General features: G+C 37.8%; 1 protein-coding gene across 5 annotated transcripts in view; it reads left to right on the plus strand.

Moving 5' to 3' along the window:
* The window catches only part of THSD7B (thrombospondin type 1 domain containing 7B), a 1,494,436-nt gene that overhangs the window by 1,092,828 nt on the left and 382,596 nt on the right, over positions 1-19,012 (plus strand). For all 5 annotated transcript variants that reach the window (XM_086718478.1, XM_086718480.1, XM_086718479.1 and 2 more), the window contains 2 exons: positions 9,143-9,334; positions 11,338-11,572. In XM_086718478.1, coding sequence (XP_086574604.1) covers positions 9,143-9,334; positions 11,338-11,572 — 427 coding nt within the window. The remainder of the gene's footprint in view (positions 1-9,142; positions 9,335-11,337; positions 11,573-19,012) is intronic.

Genomic DNA, 19,012 nt, shown 5'->3' on the forward strand with positions numbered 1-19,012 from the left:
CCAATAATATAATCAGGAATGATAGCAGCACTCTTCCTACCACTTATACAAGGAATCTTAAGCCTAACAGTTTTCCTGGGCCACGTTTTGGTAGGTGTTGAAAGCAGAACTCAAATCCAGATGTCACAACTCCTATCAAATATTGTGTTCCTTATAAACCACTGTTTACTTACTTCAAGATTTTCTCTTTTGAAAGGGAAATTTAGATCATTTATTCCATTGTTAGAATTTTGGTTTCATCTTTTAAAAATTATAGAGAATCTCTATAAAATTCTCATGAGAAACAGAGTTTCCATATTAAACAGATGTCATCGGATTGTATTTTGAGATGTAACAGTGTGCTTTTTTCATTGTGGGCAACTGCCTCCCCCCATACCCTGGTTACTGAGCTGTCCACTGTGTTCAAAAGATCAGGATTATTATACCTTGAATGCAAACAGATGGTACCAGTCAGTGCCTAAAATTGCCATCTTGAAGCTCTTTTCAGAGACAAAAATCCTGAAAACCAGACTTTCATATGCAAGAGCCAGGTATTTTGTAAATTCCAAATAGCTCCCTGTAGATATCAAGATGGGAGGCCAAAGGACTCCATACAGATTTAGTGTCAGCCAGAATCCTACAATGGCCAGTTCCCAGGGAGGGCAAGAGAAGGTACACAGATGAGTGTCTCTCACCCCCTCTCCTTTTGCAAATGAAATATTGGACAATGAATATGAAAACTGGTTGTTTCAGATAGGTTAAAGGGGAAGCAAAAGCAGAGGGACCATTCCCCTGTTTGATACTTTGGGAAGAGCCTGTGCACATGGGGTTCCCTGCACCACACCTAAAGGGATGGGGCTGCAACAGTGAGAGGATGATGTACTGTGTTTAGGCACAGAAAGGAGATCAGAGCTAGCTGCCTACCACCCTCACAACCTGGTCTCTCTGGGCCATTTATGATATGAAGGCTTCCCAAAATTCCTGTATGCTCCAAAGTGGAATAGGAAGTGTTAACTGTCTCCAGGAAACTGGGACTAGCTTGGAGTCAGGTCTAGGTGAGTATGTAGTGTGTGGACTAGAAAATCAGAAGCTATGTCAAAGACTATAAATTAGCAATAGATGCAGGTGCATCTTTAAAAACACGCATCTTTGAGTGATATAACAAAGACCAAGTTAAGGAAATATTTCAGTAGGAACTTTAAATGGATATATTTATGTATCCCCTTCCCTTCGCAACTCCTGTCTGTTTTTGACTACCAACCAGAAATTGGGACTTGTTAACAAATTGATGTCATTTTTAGGAAAAAAAAAGTTATTTTTCAAGGTCAAATTATGGTAGGTGTCAAAAACAGTACTATATATATAGTTACTTTTCCCCCCACACCTTAGTTGTAATGAGTAATTTTCAAATCTTTACATACACACAGGAAATAGTGGTTACTTTCTTCTGAAATATGTGGTTAAGTCCAACAAAATATGGCATTTCAGCTCTAAGACACTTTGTTAGATTTTACTTGGGTTTGTTTTTGTTTTTGTTTTTGATAATTTTAGTTTACTTCTATGTCTACTCGTCTACATTTTCTTTCACCCCGAGTAACACTTAGAATAGTACTCATGAGCTAACGGTATTATAATCCTCTATGCTTGACTGACTCCAGTGGATCAGGCCTTATGTAGCCCAGTACATATATTGTCTTGACAGTGAGAAGATAATGAGTGTCAATAAAGCATCATGTTTAAGAAATAGGCTCTAGAGCTAGGTTGTCCAGGTTCAAATTCAGGATCCACATTTTACTTAGGTTTGTCCTTGGGTACATTGTTAAATTTATCCAAGACTCAATATTCTCATCTCTATAATGAGCATAATTATAGTTCATACCTCATGGTATTGTTGTGACATTTAAATGAGTTGATATATGTAATTTACTTAGAGTAAAAACTGACATCTACTACATATGGTGCATGTGTCTACCGTTATGAATGCTTTGAGGATCAAATGAGTTAATAAATACATGTTAAATGTAAGATTGTGCAGGTTACATTCTAGGTAATCAAAGTGTTAGCTGCTATTATGTTATTATATGCTGGGGAACTGGATATCGCTGCTCAGTTAGATTTCTGAATAAACATCTCACCTGCCATGTAGATTAAATTTCAGCTAACTTACAACTTTTTAAAACATGTTTACCTTAGAAATATTGGCTTCTTATTTTTAACTCTTATATTCTTACCTAAAGTATTTTCTTTTTAGCAGTCCTTTGGGTACCCCATTCATCTTAAGCCTTTGCTCTTGTATTCTCTTTATTTTCTTTTAATAGCTATTAGAATTTGATTGTTTCTTTTTGTTTGTTTGTTTGTTTTTACTTTGTGAATATCCTTACATCGTTATTATATTTTTGCTTGTGTTTGTATCATTTATTTAATCATGCATTGTGCTGTTTCTGCTGAGTGTCCCTCCTATCCACTTCCTTTCCAGTCTTGTGTTCTATCTTATCCTTCCATCTTGTAGTTCTGAGCTTTTTTCATCTGCTTATCTTTTTTATTTTTGAAATAGGTTTCCCTATTCTGCCCCACCCTGTGATGCAATTCCCAGATTATCAAGGTGCCAACTCCTTTAGGCTTAGTCTTTCTAATACTCAATTTATTGAGTATTTGACAATGGATTGTGTAGAATCACATCTTTATGTTTTGGCATCAGCTGAAAGTAATATAATGATGAATGCACATGTGAGATAGGAGCCAGGAAGCAATACAGCATAATAGATAAGAATATCGTTTATAATGTCTAACAGATATGTTTTCCAGTGCCATGTTTTCAGATACTAGCTGTATGACTTTGAGCAAGTTTTTTTTAACCTTCCTGTATCTCAGGTGTAAACAATGGTATCTAACTAATGATGTCACTGTGAATATTCAGTAAGCCACTACATGTAAAGCAGTAAGTACAGAGTATAATACACTCTATGTTTTCTCAAATGTCAGATGCTGATGTTCTTTTATTACAGTTGTTTTTGTTATTGTGATTATGATAATACCTAACATCAGGTTTCTTTGTCTTCACATATGTGTCAACTAGATAGACAAGTAAGTTTCAAATTGTGAAATTAATAAGCAGAGACATTAATTTATTGCTGGCATTGCATTATTACATGTAGATTCTGCTTAGCCTTTAGCTTTAGTTTTATATTTTATTGGTTTAAAATATAAACACTTCCTTAGTTGATTAAGGTCTCAGTCCAAAAGTGGCCAGGGGCTACTTACCTTTAAGAAGGTAACATTTAAATTTAAAAATGAAATTAAGTGCATATCAATTCCAGTAAATTTGCTATGTATTATCTGTTGACATCTTACTCAGCTGTCGGCAAGCATTTAATCAACATTTATTGGCATTCTTTTCTGAGATTTAAATAGGACATAAAATTTTATGACATGTAGAGTATTTTCAATAACTGTTTCATTATTTTTCATAGATAGTATAATAGTATACAAGAGAAAATATCAATAAAGTAACCAGAGTGAACTATTTGGGGCAGAGCAAGGTAGTTTGAAGGTTGTATAATGACAAAATGCTGGTCTACTTTCCAAATAATACTGTAGATTTGTGAATAGCTGGGTTCTCTTTTTTTTCCATTTTGTTTATAATCTTTTCTCTTTTTGGACATATAGATCAGAAAACTAAGAATTATAGTTGTTTGCTCTATTGTTACAAAGATAGATGGTACTTCACAATATTGAATTCTAAGTCCTTAGTGGTCACAAAAAAGGAATGTTACAGGATGTAATATATACCATAGGTATAGTTTAAATACTAGTTTGATACAGAAAGCCCAGACTCTGATAGCTTATTAGTGTTAAATTTACATGATTGCTTGACCAGTAGCCATAGAGTCTGCATGAGCTATTTACACTTTAAGTGGCACTTCAATGGGAAAAATAAACATTTTTAAGGAATTGTGAGTATATTCATATGTTCAGGAATCTTCCTTTCATCTAAATACTTTAGCTTTTGGCTGGGAATGGGTGGGCATGAGGACAGTAGTATAAACTACTGTGTCTAAGATCTAGTTATCTGGCCATCTGTGCCACAGTTCCCAGAATCACAAACAAAACTGAGTGATAAATATGACCCCGAAATTTTACCCCTAGGCATGTACTGAAAATAACTGGAAACAGGTACTCAAAAAAGTACAGGTATAAGCACTTTCATAGCAGCAGTATTCACAATAGCTAAAAAATGTCCAGTGATGGATGAATGGATACACAAAGTGTGGTATGTATGTACAATAGAATATTATTCATCATAAAATGGAATAAAGTAGTGTATATGGTACAACATGGATGAGTCTGCAAAGCATTATGTTGAGTGAAAAAATCCAGACACAACATATCAGAAATTGTGTGATTCCATTGAAATTGAATACTCAAAATAGATAAATCTGTAGAGAGAAAACATAACTTGGTGCCTGCAGGGTCTGAGGAGAGGGGTAAAGGGGAAAAATGCTTAATGTATAAAAGGTGTTACTCCGGAGTGATGAAAAGGTGTTGAGGCTAAATAGAGGCAGTGGTTGCACAACACTGTGGTTTACTAAGTGACACTGAGGTGTTTACTCTAAAATGGTTAACTTTATATAATGTGAATTTCCCCAAATTAAGTTACTAAAAAAATACTGAATGGCCACATTGAAGCAGCATCATATCCCATATTCTCAGAATCACAATTGGTTTAAATAAGTCCACTCCATGAGGAGAGAATGTGGAGTTTGTCATTATTGATCCTGAGGAGGCTGATAAGGTCTGGAAGTAATTTTACAGTCTTCTTGAAAGATGAATTCAATTTCCTTCTTAAATATATTCTATTTTATTATGACATTAGATTATCAGAGCTTGTGAAAATCACTTTTAATAGCCAAGTTTCTGTCCCATGTGCCGCTTTATTTTCCATGCTTGCCTGAGATTTCAGTTGGTCTCATTGATCCATCCGAGAAAATGAAAACAGGAAAGTATAAATGCTCCTCTTCTGAGATGGATTCTCTCTGTACAATGAGGGCAGATAATTATACTGATTTGGATGGGCAGTTGAGGTTATTCAGGCTCAAGTGCTTTATTTTTGACTCTTAAATGGTTTAGATTCACCAACCATATAAATAAAATGATCTGGATAATTATACATAGTTTTTATATTTTATGTGAACCAGACTGTGAAACTGTTGGTAGTTGTTTGTACACATATATGAATGGCAAAGTAAGTGCTTTCAATGGCTATGACATAAATATCTAGATTTTTCATATAAAGAAGGCCATTAGGTTTTTGTGGTGTACATCTTTGCAAACACACTTTAAAGGTTTCTGTATAATGAAAGTCCTTCATGTGCTAGGTACTTTGCTATATATGTCACATAAACGATTCCTAATCCTTAGAATATCCCTGAAAGATAAGTGTCATTATTTCCTTATTACAGATGAAATAGCTGAGGTTCAAAGAAGTTAGGTGATGTACTCGAGAGAAGTAGGGCGAGGATTCACATCTAGACACTTAACTGTATGCAGCCGGGCTACCTTGTAACGGGGATCCCATTGCAGCTCACTCACAAACTGCAGACACTGCTTATGATTAGTAGTTTGATTTCCCTAAAGAAAATCTTATTCATTTACTCACATGTCTGAATTATCCTGTATAGACAAGCTATCAAAATATCGGTAGGAATATTGACATTTAACTGCACGGAGGAAATAGGTATATCAGTTTAAATGAGAGCTTAGGTGTTCAAAGTATTTGAGCACCTGATGTGAATACTAAGGGTACTGAATGGTGATTTGGAAGGATGTTAAATTTGAGTCATGGTAAACCTGATCAACTGGAAATTTAAGGAAGGTAGAGAGATAACAAAACTTGCATGTCAGTCTAAGTGATTCAGAATTGGATGTCAAATAACAGTTTCAGCATGGGTTTTGTCCTCTCCTCATGCAGCTTCAGTATTATCTTCTAAATGTATTGCATTTTCCTACGACCTATTCCTATTTCCTATTTTGTTGATACTTTCATTGCCTGAAGAATCCTCTTTCATTGCCACCAAGTTTCAACCTTTCTTTTTTTCTTTGTTGAAAGCCTTCTGCTATCATGCTAGTCCCCCAGATGACCTTCTCTTCCCTGAACTACTATAGTGTTTTCTGTTTTAAACACACATTTGCAACTTGGCATTTACTTTTGGACTAAGTTTTCTTTTTATATGTTTATAGCTCATCTCTGTTATGAGTTATGAACTCTAGTGGGGTATATAATAGTATCTTCACCGATTTTTGCCCCATTATATGCCTTGGACATAGCACACATTCATCAAATTGTACTTGATAATCTTATAACTCTTGAAGGCAGGGCTTTCTAAAAACAATTCATCAAAATACCACTTCTAGGAGATATTCTCCTCAAAAATGGATGGTTATTGGCCAAATAAGTCTGTAAAACACTACATTCAACTTCCACCCTAAGAAATTTACACTGTACATTGGCATTTTCAGCACTCTGAGGAGTTTTTCAGTAGTGAGACCAAGTTTACTATTTTAACTCAGTATTCACAGCTTTCTCCCCACTTTTTTGTAAGGGCCCTACTAATACCTATTATGCTTCAAAAACGTCTTCTGTGAGACACTGCTTTAAAGTGGTTTGTGGGGTACCTGGGTGGCTTAGTTGGTTGAGCATCTGACTCTTGATTTCAGCTCAAGTCAGGATCCCATGGTCATGGGGTTGAGACCCAAACTTAAGATTCTCTCTCTCTTTCTCTCTCTTTCTGTCTCCCCCTCCTTCCACCCCTCTCCCCTGCTTGCTTGCTCATTCTCTCTTTCTCTCTCTCTCCCTCAAAAAAAATAATAAAACTATATTTTTTAATTTAAAAAATAGGGGTGCCTGGGTGGCTCAGTCAGTTAAGCATTGGATTCCGGGTTTCTGCTCAGGTCATGATCTCACGGTTGGAGATGTGCTGGTGGTACAGAGCCTGCTTGGGATTCTCTCTCTCTCTCTCTCTCTACCTCTGGCCCTCTCCTGCTTGCACCTGCATGCGTGCTTGCACTCTCTCTCTCAAAGTACATAAATAAACTTTAAAAAATTTAAGAACTAAAATGCTTTGTATCAAAATTATGTTAATAATATTCACAAATATGGAAATTAACTTTTGATTAGATGTAGGTTGGGCATTTTGTATGGCCTCCTTGCTTCTGTACTTGGGAAAAGACTACCCCTCAGCTGTGTCAGGGCACATGTGTGTGTGCATGTGTGTGTGTGTGTGTGTGTGTGTGTGTGTGTGTGACAGAGAGAGAGAGAGAGAGAGAGAGAGAGAGAGGGAGGGAGCATCTGTGTGCATGTGTATATGCACGTACTATACAGTGTGGACTCAACCTGAAAAATAGACTGAGACTAAAAACAGAATGATTGGAACTGGTCTTTCATCTTGATTATCTGCTAGAATCTCTATTACTTCTCATAATATGCTTGAAAAGTTTTATTTGTACCTCAGGGGCAATGAGCCTGGCCTCATTTACAAATATGAATGCAGATATTAACAGTATACTGTCTTCTCCTCCAGGCAGTCTTACTGTCGACTGGTTTTATTTACTTCCTCAGCAAAGGAAAATCCATCTCCTTGGAATTAGACACAATGTGCTTAATGGGAAAAGCAGAAGTTTTGGAGTCAGAAAGTTTTAATTTGATTCCCATCTCAGGTCTGTGTGACCCTGAGCAAGTTTTCCTTCCAGAACCATTGATTCCTCATCTGTAAAAGAAGATGGGTTATACCTGCTTCTAAGAGCTTCTTACGAGGACAGTGCCTGACACAAAGGAGATGCCCTATAAACATTAGTCCCCTTTGTAGTTATTCTGTTTGTCAAGCAGTTTATGATAGGAGAATTCCACAGGCATAAAGTCACACAGCCAAAACTTCTCTTTCCTATAGATGCTGTTCCAAATATGTGTTGTTACTCTGAACTATAAATGACATCATTATTCTTCATGTCTTCTGTTTTTATGAAGGGACAGTGAGCAGGGGAAATAGTATGAGTTGAACTATAATCTATAAAGAGAAACACTGGAATTGTAATAGTGAGTAAATAACCTAAAAGAGATTTTTTCAATTATTATAATTATTTGAGATACAGAAAAGTAACTTAGAAATGATCCCCTTAGTCTTAACATCTATTCATTGTAAAACAAAACAACGAAAAAAACAACTCTCCACCATTATTTTCATATATAAAAATTTTGGGTTTGACTAACTAGATCATTCAAAGGGAGAATAATAAATGTATTAGGAAAAATGTCAGATGGGCCTTCAAATTTGTCTCAACATTATATAATATTTTAAAAAAAATTTTAATGTTTATTTTTGATAGAGAGAGAGACAGAGCATGAGCAGGGGAAAGGCAGAGAGAGAGAAGGAGACACAGACTCTGAAGCAGGCTCCAGGTTCTGAGCTGTCAGCACAGAGCCCGACGTGGGGCTCAAACCCACGCACCCTGAGATCATGCCCTGAGCCGAAGTTGGACGCTCAACTGACTGAGCCACCCAGGCGCCCCATCAACATTATATAATAATTTTTTCACAAGTCCATTTCCACCATGGTCTGGGATTATTTACCACGTGTACAAACATAGCAAAAGAATAATTTTGTGTTAATCTTGCTTAAAGTTACATTTGTGGAGGTAAAGGCACCCAACAGATAATTAGAATGATATAATTCTTTATAGCATAGAATAGAATGTTCAGCATAAATTGAGGTTTGCAGTCCAACAGACCACTGTAGCACCTGTTTTGCAGAAAAAGATATACTTATTACATATGGTTATCAATAACACGTCAATCATGTCTATCTCTAGCCAGCCGTGGCTAAATTGTTCCTGGAAGAAGCCCACTCTGTCCCTGTGAAGGATGACAAATGAGAGTTTTGCTGTGGTATCTACCTTTCTAAATGCCAAATGATCTCCTGGCAGTTTTTCTTGACATAAATATTATGAATGGCTGAAGAAACCGTCATTTTTCACACTTTATTGGTTTAGACAGAAGGTGAAGTCTTCTCGGCTAAACTGAAGTAGTAGAGGAAGCAATGAACCTAAATGTTCCTTGGACTCTCCTCAATTGTGCATTAATCAGCATCTGTCTCGATCTGGTTGATTACAGGAGAAGATGTATCAGGAAGTCTCTGCCCAGCATCTCCTCCTCCCGAAAGGACGGCTTGTGAAATTCCCTGCCGAATGGATTGTGTGGTGAGTGAGTGGACAGAGTGGTCATCCTGTTCACAGTCTTGTTCAAATAAAAACGCAGATGGGAAACAGACCAGATCAAGGATTATACTGGCATTGCCTGGAGAAGGTGAGTAATAGTGAAGGGTTCAATGGGGGAGTCAATGGCCAAATGACTGTTTTTATTTTATTTTTTTTTTCTCGTAAGCACTTGAGAAGGTCATATTGTGGAAGTAGCCACATACAGGTGATAGCTCTATGGCCTGAGTCAAAATTAAATGTCATTTCTATGCATGCTTTTTCTCTTTAACCCTCTAGTTTATCTATACTGAGTTTCTATATTTACATGATTTGTCTTAGCCCAAACCTATGCCTAGGCCATGGCAATCAGATGGTTGTTATTTTTCATTATACTTATTTTGGTGGGGGGGAACCACAAAGTTTGATTGCCACACATCCAGCTTCAGGTAGCTCATACATTGGGACATTGGGGAATATAATTGAAATATGTCTGGTAAAAAAAAAAAAAAAAAAGCTCCAAATTAGGAATCAAGAGACATGGCTCCTTGACCAGGAACTGCCACTGACATCGGCAAGCTATCTGATCCATGTGGTCCAATTTCCTGTTCTGTCATGCTGGCATGTTGTGAGAGGGAAGAAGATGAAGGCTCTGAAATGGCTTTGAAGAAGCTAAAATGTGCTATGGAAATGTAAACGGGTGACATCAGAACAAATTGGAGGAGCAGCTGTTTCTATCATTGATAGCCATGGTCTCTGTCCCCAGACACATACGTTCGTTCTTTCAGGCTCTCCCTTGGCTCGTCTGCCTAGGGCTCAGTAAGAACAGCAGGATGGTGTGGCCACTGGCTGTGAGGAGCTCCTTTTTAAACAAGATTCTGTTCTGTGATCCTGAAAAATGGGGCCAGGGTCAAGATGAATGAAGATTTTCATATTCTTAAATTGCAGTTGCTTCCCCCTCTTGTCTTTTATATTTCTGGAAGGAGAAAAAAGTCAGCAGTATTTAATGGGAAAAAAATAACAAGAATAACAAAACCAAGGTCACAAATCTTTTTGAGCATTTGGCCCGCTGAATAAAACATCATAGGGTGGAAGAGTAGGAAAAAAAAATCAATACTTTAGATTAATGCCAGTTTTTACATGGATATAAAAATGTGAAAGAAAAGACAGTAATGAAATTTGATTGTCTGACTCACCCAAGAGTGTAAGGATGCACATCTGTCTGGTCTCCCTGCCGGTGGATAACACATTGTCAGATATTATTTCAGAGTTTAAGGATAGGCTCTCTTCTGCCAAACTTTAAGAGATACTTCTGGGTTTCTCAAAATTGCAGTAAAATGCACGGCTTGATGGAAGATGGGTGTCTTAAAATGATTTTCTGAGAAAAATAATGCTCTTAGGAAAAAGAGACCATATATAGGTAATGTGTGTGTAAGTGTATAGGTTTGACCTAATACCACTTCAAGGTCATGGGCTACTATATCTAACAGACTAACTTATGTAGGCATCATGTTACTAATATAAAAGTAGATTTCTTTGGAGTTTATCTCAGAGACACAGGACTCAGAGGTGGGAAATAGAATCTCTTTTTGTTGTTGGTGGTGGTTTTTTGTTGTTTTTGTTTTTGATCTAATCAACATGTGCTGCTACCTATTATTTAGGAGGGAAAGTGCAATATATTGTCCTCAGATTGTTATTCAGGACAAAAAGACCATGGCCCTGGAATGGGCAGAAGGGTACAGAGGTTCAGGCCTTTTGAATCCTCTGTCAAGAAACCACCTTTCTGGACCATTAAAACAGCAAAAACAAGGGCCCCTGGGCGGGCTCAGTCAGTTAAGCATCTGACTCTTGATTTGGGCTTAGATTGTGATCTCAGGTGAGATTAAGCGCTGGGTGGAGCCCCATTTTGGGCTCTACACGAAGCCTGGAGCCTGTTTGGGAGTCTCTCTTCCCTTCTGCCCCTCTCTGGCTCACATTCTTTCTCTCTAAAAATAAATAAATAAGCATTAAATAAACAGTGAAAACAGCAAAAATAAGAATGACAGTAACAACAGCAGCCTGCTAAGAACAACAGCAAAAACTATGTATCCTTTTTTTATTGTTATTTTTTTGTAGGTGGAAAACCATGTCCCGCTACTCAGGCCCTCCAAGAATATCGTTCATGTAATGACCATTCCTGTATGCAGCTCTACTGGGAGACATCGCCTTGGGGCCCCTGTTCTGAAGACACATTGGTAACTGCCCTTAATGCAACCATTGGCTGGAATGGAGAAGCCACCTGTGGTGTGGGCATTCAGACACGGAGGGTCTTCTGTGTCAAGAGTCATGTGGGACAAGTGATGACCAAAAGGTATCACCAATAGTTTATTGAAAGTGCGTATGGGGGCACCGGGGTGGCTCAGTCAGTTAAGCATCTGACTTCGGCTTGCATCATGATTTCATGGTTCATGGGTTCAAGTCCTGTGGTAGGCTCTGTGCTGATAGTGTGGAGCCTGCATGGGATTTTCACTCTCACCTCTCTCTCTGGACCTCTCCCATTTACACTATCTTTCTCTCTCAAAATAAATAAATACAGTAAAAATTTTCGTTGAAAAACTTAAAAAAAGAAAGTACATATCTCTCAAACAAAGGTAGAAACAGTTATAATATGAATCAGTAAAGTTATGGAAAGTAAATGTGGCCCACCAATATTGTATCTATTTGAGTAATCAAACATTTTCTTGATCTCTCAGTATTTTTGGTTGTTTTTCACTCACATAAAGACAAGTTCAGTATGAAGGTAGGTTCCCCCCTTTGAAAGGATATGGTTGTGTCACACTCCTCTTTAGGTTCCACTGATCTTCTCTGCCATGGGCAATAAATCCACATAGCCATTTGAATGGACTGATTCATGCCTGCAAGTAGGTTATAATCTCATATATGTTAGACTCTGCACATGAAGACATAAATTAAAAAACAAAACAGGATAATTTAGATATAGGAACTAGGATATAGTTATGAAAAAGAGTCAAGGACAATTGCAAGTGATAGGCAAAAAGAGTAATTAGGCAGAAAACTCCACTGTGGGAGTTTCATCTCTAGACCAAACGAGGAGAAGACCTGACTCTTCCTCATTCCACGTGGGAAGTATCTTGGAAAAGACAATGCAAGGGACCTACACAATGTACAGTGACCAGGTAACTGTTCTGTCCATGGAGATTTCCTAGTCTCCTTCTTGTGGTAAAAGATCCCACCCCAGGGGCGCCTAGGTGGCTCAGTTGGTGAAGCATCAAGCTCTTGATCTCAGGGTCACAAGTTCAAGTCCTGCCTTTGACTCCATGCTGGGAATGAAGCCTACTTAAAACAAACAAACGAACAAACAGAACAACCCCACTCCAATCACAGGAATGGTGGGTCACCAGGATGGGAACACCCAAACTTTTGTCTAGTGTCACAAACTAGGCAACTTAAAGTGCTTCCCCAGGAATTCACAGATTGGGAAAATGAAACCCTCTCTTCTTTCTGTTCATGAGGCTTTAAGTATATGAATTGAGAATTGCCACAAGCATGGTCCTGGGGAAAACAGCAGGTGAGGGGAGTGAAAAAGATGCTCAGAAAGAAGCAAAAACTGAAGCAGAGCACATCCTGGCAACATCAAGTCCTGGGCCTATCCTGCTAAGTGTGCCCCTGCCCTTCCTGGCAACACAGGCAGATACACTTACTTGTCCACCTGATTCAATCCAATTTGTGTTGCTGTCTGGGACATCTCAAGCACCTGATTAATTTCACCTTGGGAAACCTTGATGATGGGCTCTGAGCCTTACCCACGGTGGTATGGAAACCACAATTGCTATGTAAGGAAAGTCATAGGAACTCAGATAAGGATTGTGAACTGTGGATGGCACAAGTCATGCAGACTGGCCAGATACTGCTGGTGTTGGAGCATCCGATGTGCAGATGACTGTGCAAATGCAAGCAAAGATAATATGACTTGAAGTGAAGCACAGTTCAGAAGACCTAATCTCTCTCCCTTCCCAAAGGTGGCTTCTAAGAGTACTGGAGTTGGATGTTCTTAATTGCTACAAACCCAGACTTTAGCACAATGTTTGGCATATAGCTGGTGTACCATAAATGTCTTTGGAATCGACGAATGAGCTATATTTATATGTGGAAAGTTACAGGGTTTAATGAGGATTGGATATGAATCACAGAAGATTGAGAAAAGCTGATGTCTATCTTTTGTTCAAGAAAAATTATTTGATCCACCATCATACATTTTGGCAAAGGGGACTGCCATAGAAAGTAATGACTAGATATCGCTTCTCAGCCTTTTGGCTAAGATCAAGTGAAAGTAATGACTAGATTATATGCATGACCTTCTACTCTTATTAATTCATAAATGTTATTTCTGCTTCAGACCTTACTTGACATTGCTTGAAATGTTTTTTGGAGTATCAGCTTATGTCAGTTGTGTTTTGCAACTCACCTGGTATGCATAGCACTACACGGACTGATTGAACCAATGGGAGTTATAGCCAAACACGGAAAATAATGCTCACATATCACTAGACTCAGGTGAAAATCTAATTCCTGGGGTTACGGTAAAATCCTAAAAAGCTTATAGAGACATTATGCAGACATGAAAACTCCCTTTATCTTGGGAAGAATTTTAGTCTTGATAATGTTCATTTTTATGATATAAATTTTCAACTGCTTAAAAAAGACTCATGAAATATCAACTTGAATATACAAATAAAATTAAATATGGCTTATAGTTGTAAACCCTACATAAAATGCAGCAAAGTGTTATTCCTTATCATGATGAGAAAATTTAGCATGCCTGATGTTTGATCTTCTCCCTTACATAAAAAATTTTCAGCTCTTGGAGTACCTGGGTGGCTCAGTTGGTTGTCTGACTCTTAATTTTGGCTCAGGTCATGGTCTCATGGTTCATGAGTTCGAGCCTCACATCAGGCTCTGCAGTGACAGTGCAGAGTGTGCTTGGGATTCTCTCTCTTCCTATCTCTCTGCCCCTCCCCTGCTTGTGTGCTCTCTGTCCCTCAAAATAAAATTAAAAAACAAAACAAAATAAAACAAAAACCCTTTTAGCTCTGAACCAGAACAGGGCATTCATATCCACTTGATATGAGCACAGTTTGTTTATTTCTTAGCAAAGGGACTTTAGAATTGAGACTAACACCAAATAAATTGTCACGTTTAAAAGTCTGTTTTGACATGAAAAATTGGATTACATGTTCAAGTAGCTCCAATTTCCTTTTCTATTCTAGAATTACTTCAAATGGTCGTTGTTGTTTTTTTTAAGCCAGAACACATAAATGTTATTATTGCTGTGAATAGCCTCCAGGTTTGCTCAGTTTACCATCACAGAAAAATAAATTTCATAGATGTTTTCCCTAACACACACACACACACACACACACACACACACACAGAGAGAGAGAGAGAGAGAGAGAGAGAGAGAGAGACATTGCTAATTACTTTTTACACTGCTAATGAGGCTGGAGATTTAACAGCCTCAGAATTAGACTCAACAGAATTAGGTTGAATTCTTACTGTGTATCTCCAAATGACCCTGCTAAATATGAGGAACCTGAGTTGACTTTAATAAAATTAATTAAAAATGTTTAGGTTAAGGAGATTAATTGAGATAAGAGATTAATACCTAGTGTCCAGTGAAGCACATAGTGAGATAATGAAACTATCAGCAGTAGAAAATACTCTTTACTCTGCCCTTTCAAAAAATATATTGTTTTTGTTCTTTTTCAAGTAAAAGATATTGCAGTGGGAAGAGATTCCCTGCCATTTGTGAAATCCTTGGAGTGGGGGTAGGGGAATAGAAACAGAAAAGAAGGAAATATGCTGAGGAAGAGGGGGCCTTTTGGGGGTAGAGAGAAAGAAGCATGTCTCCATGGACTGGACGGCTAATATAATGTTTTATCTCCAAGCCCACTGCACTGGGAGGCAGAGTTCCTTGCAAGTTCTTGCTTCCCTGGGTTGGTGTCTTGGTTTCTATGCAGTTGTATAGGTGAGAATGTTAGCATTGTATGAGTAATAGAACTGATCATATCAGAAAATGAGAACTAGCCAGGGCACAAGTGAAACAGAAGTAAGAGCTTATTGGGATAGTTCTAGGGTTTTGTTTGGTTTTGTTTCACTATTTATTGTCTTTTTTTTCAGTTGCAGCATTCAAAAAATAATAAAAAAGATTAAAAACACACAACTCAAAGCCTCCTGAAAGTCCTGATAAGGCACTTGCTGCCTTTAACGTGAAAACACCTGGCATTGTGTGAGATGTAATAATAGAGAGCTCCATTTAAACATTTAATGTTGACAAACCTGGCAGGTTCGCCCCACCTAGCTGAGTGAGACGTACGTTGGTTCCTGGGTTGGAGGATTGATCAAAGAAATGGAGCTTTGTGTCTGCATCTTGATTATGGAGGCATAACTGAAAAATGGCAGATCTTTGTAGCTCAGTTTGATGCATTTCAGCGCAGTGTTTATAAGGAACTGAAAGCTACAGAGCAACAAAGAGATAATAGTTATAGAGCATTCCAGTGCTAGTCCAGGGAAATACATGTGCTGAAATGAAATACATTCATCCTTTTATTGAGACCACTGCCAATCTAGGGTCAGAGTGGTATGCAAAATTAGGAAGTATAAATTATGATAAAAGCCAAGGGGCCATACTTTGTTTACTATGTAAAAAGTGAATCCATATGTTTCCCTGGATTTTAAGGCTTTAATTTTGTTTAAGAAATGGCTGGACAAATTAGACTAATATCCCCAGGGATTTATTTGTCTTCAGGCTCCAATAACATTGAATACTATTGAATCACTCACTTACTGTTACTAAATATTTACACTGAGCTAAGGTATGGCACTTTTAAGATATGATATAAGATGCAATTCCACATTAAGGCGTTAAAAATTAGTTTATGCATCATGCATGCATACATAGACACGCAGGCGCACGTGTGCGCGTGCACACACACACACACACACACACACACATATGCAAGAAAACAGAGTAAGAGAAGTCAAAGCCTTTCTTGGTCAGTGTCAATACAATAATACAGAAAATAAACCTTGTAGTTTTTTTTTTTTTTCAGAAATGGAGGGCACATATGTTGCTAATGGTCAGAGTATTTTTGAAGACTAAGAAGAAATTGATGCAAATTAGAAATTTGATGATTCTTGAAGGGGTAGACACTATCTAAGGAGAAAGGAAGAGGAAGCTGAACCCCTGCAGAAAGAGGTTGCAAAATAAATGAACAAAAACACAGTTTTCACTGACAAGAGAATGTTTGGCTCCTATCAGACCACAAATCACATTCTAGGAAAGCTCTCAGTTCGTGGCCTCTATAAAAGGAATGTAACCTGAGCTTGATCTTTGCTATTGAGGAGATGATACCGTTTCTCTCTTACGGACTTAAGGGAAGAACACACAGAGAGAAAGAGGCTGTATTATGGAAACTTGACATTATGCCCAGTGAGTATTTATTGTGCATGATGCCAATAAAGGGTAAATAAAGTAGACAACTTCAGTTCCCTAAAAGAGATTAACACCTGCTCCTAATTGAAATGAGCAAAATCCCTGCAGGATCAGCCTCTTTCTCGAGAAAGCCTGAAGCTAGTGCCACAAATATTTCTAAGCTTATTTTACCAATGCAGGAGTGAGTGTGAGGTGGCTGGTTTTAGTGGGACTCCTGCCGCTCCACTGAGCACACAAGAAGTCGGCGTTGCCCGAGTCATACTTTCATTTCCATCCATATACCACAGGAGCTATTGGAGAGGAGTTAGAATAAACAGCAGCTCAATTTAATTTTAGTAGACCTTAGAGTATGAATAAAGGACTTGGGAATGATTTTAGTGTTTTTTGCTATCTCCAGTAAAGTATGACATAAATTTTCCTTACCCGAGTAGCTTGTTTAAGTAACACTATATTCTCATAAAGACACTTTTCTTTCTTTCTCTCATTTTTTTTACTGAATTGATCTCTTTAATAGGCAGTGTTTCTGTGTATATTAAGTATAATTAATAATAATATAAGCCACTAGAATCACTTTGATGGCTCAGTCAGTTAAGTAACTGACTCGATTTCAGCTCAGGTCATGATCCCAGGTTTGTGGGATGGAGCCCCCATGGGGCTCCATGCTGAGCATAGAGCCTGCTTGGTATTCTCTCTCTCTCTCTCTCTCTCTCTCTCTTCTCCTGCCCTTCCCTCACACTCCCTAAAATAAATACTAATGATAATAATGAAAATAATAATAATGCCACTAATAATTTACTGAGCCATTCTTTTTCTGTGAGTATATGCATTTTCTCTTTTAACTTATTTTTGTCCGTTTTATATACTCCCCAGAAGAAATGAAATGATACAGAGAGACGATGATGGCAAGCAACAGGTCCTGTCCATCTCATGCTCCATTTAGTATCCCACATCTCAAACACAACCACAACAACTTTTTAACAGTTGTTTTGTGTTTTTTCTCTGTCTATTTTGACTGGGTGAGCCTCCACATGGTTCACAAATCATAACAACATGCAAAGATATATATAACAAAGAGAATCCTCACGCTCACGCCCCTGCTCCCATCCACTTCCCCTACCTCCTGTCCTGCCACTGGCAGCCATTGTATTAGTTTCTTATCTCCGTCCATTATGTCAATGCAAACAAGCAATGTTTACCTCCTGACTCTAAATACTATATTTTCCATATATCATTCATAAATATCTTCACTTGTCAATGTACAATGCCCATTCCTCCATTCCCTCTTGTGAAAGCAACGAACCTGAACTCATTTACACTAACTCCTGTCTCGACTCCCAGATGGTGGGTGTTCTGTTGGCACATTAGCACTTTGAATTAATCTTTTTAGAGCTTTGTTTCTGTTTTCATTTATATTTAGACTGGCACTCTGCCCACCTGTGTTGTCAGATGAGGACATCCAAGCCCCCGCTCTTTCTCTATCCCCTTCCGTCTCCCCTTCTTTGTCTACTTTGTCTTTACCTTATGGTGGCAAAAGTGATATCATGTGCATTCTGTTCCATGGTCAAGTTCAGTCCTCCATGTTTGGCTTATATATTGTTTCTATTCTAAAGTTTTAAAACTAAGAAATTGTTTTTATTTTGTTAATTATCTAAATTGATGAGGTCTGATGTCATCCAGATTCTTCTCCATTCTTGGGTGACTAATTATTCTTCCTCTTCTCCCATAACCATTATTGTCTGTTCTCTTACTTCTATGAAGTATTTGAAAACTGGACAACCTTTGTGTTTGCACATTGGTTGTTTTATGTACAATTGGTGGAATTTTCACCTAAATTGTCATCATTTCGTCAGCTCTGTGTTTCTTTTTAATTCATTATTTTCTTGTTAATTTTGTCTCCTCTAATTTGTGTTTTCTCCTTCTATAAGGTCAATTCATTGTCTGAACTTGCTACACTGGTGTTTTGTTCTACCATAATTTTTCTCAAATGGCCTGTCCCCATGTAGCTTTGGGTCCATTACTGATTATTTCAGTGCCTCAATTTATCATTTGAAAATGAAGTTTATAATGCCTCTCACTGTTGTTATTAGGAAACTCAGCACTGGCTATCTCATGCTATTAAGCTTTACGCACACTGCATTTATGTGCTTTATGAGGAACTTATGAGAAACAGAACTTAAAATGCAAAAATGTTGCTGAGTTCTTTCCTGTTTTTCTTCTCAGCATATCACTATTTTAGAAGATAATAAATGTGGTTTTTAGCCCTCTGTATTCATAAAACAAATAAGCAGGCAAGAAAAC

The sequence above is a fragment of the Puma concolor genome, chromosome C1 (assembly GCF_028749965.1).
Source record: "Puma concolor isolate L17-30 chromosome C1, mPumCon1.1.hap2, whole genome shotgun sequence".
Lineage (NCBI taxonomy): Eukaryota > Metazoa > Chordata > Mammalia > Carnivora > Felidae > Puma > Puma concolor.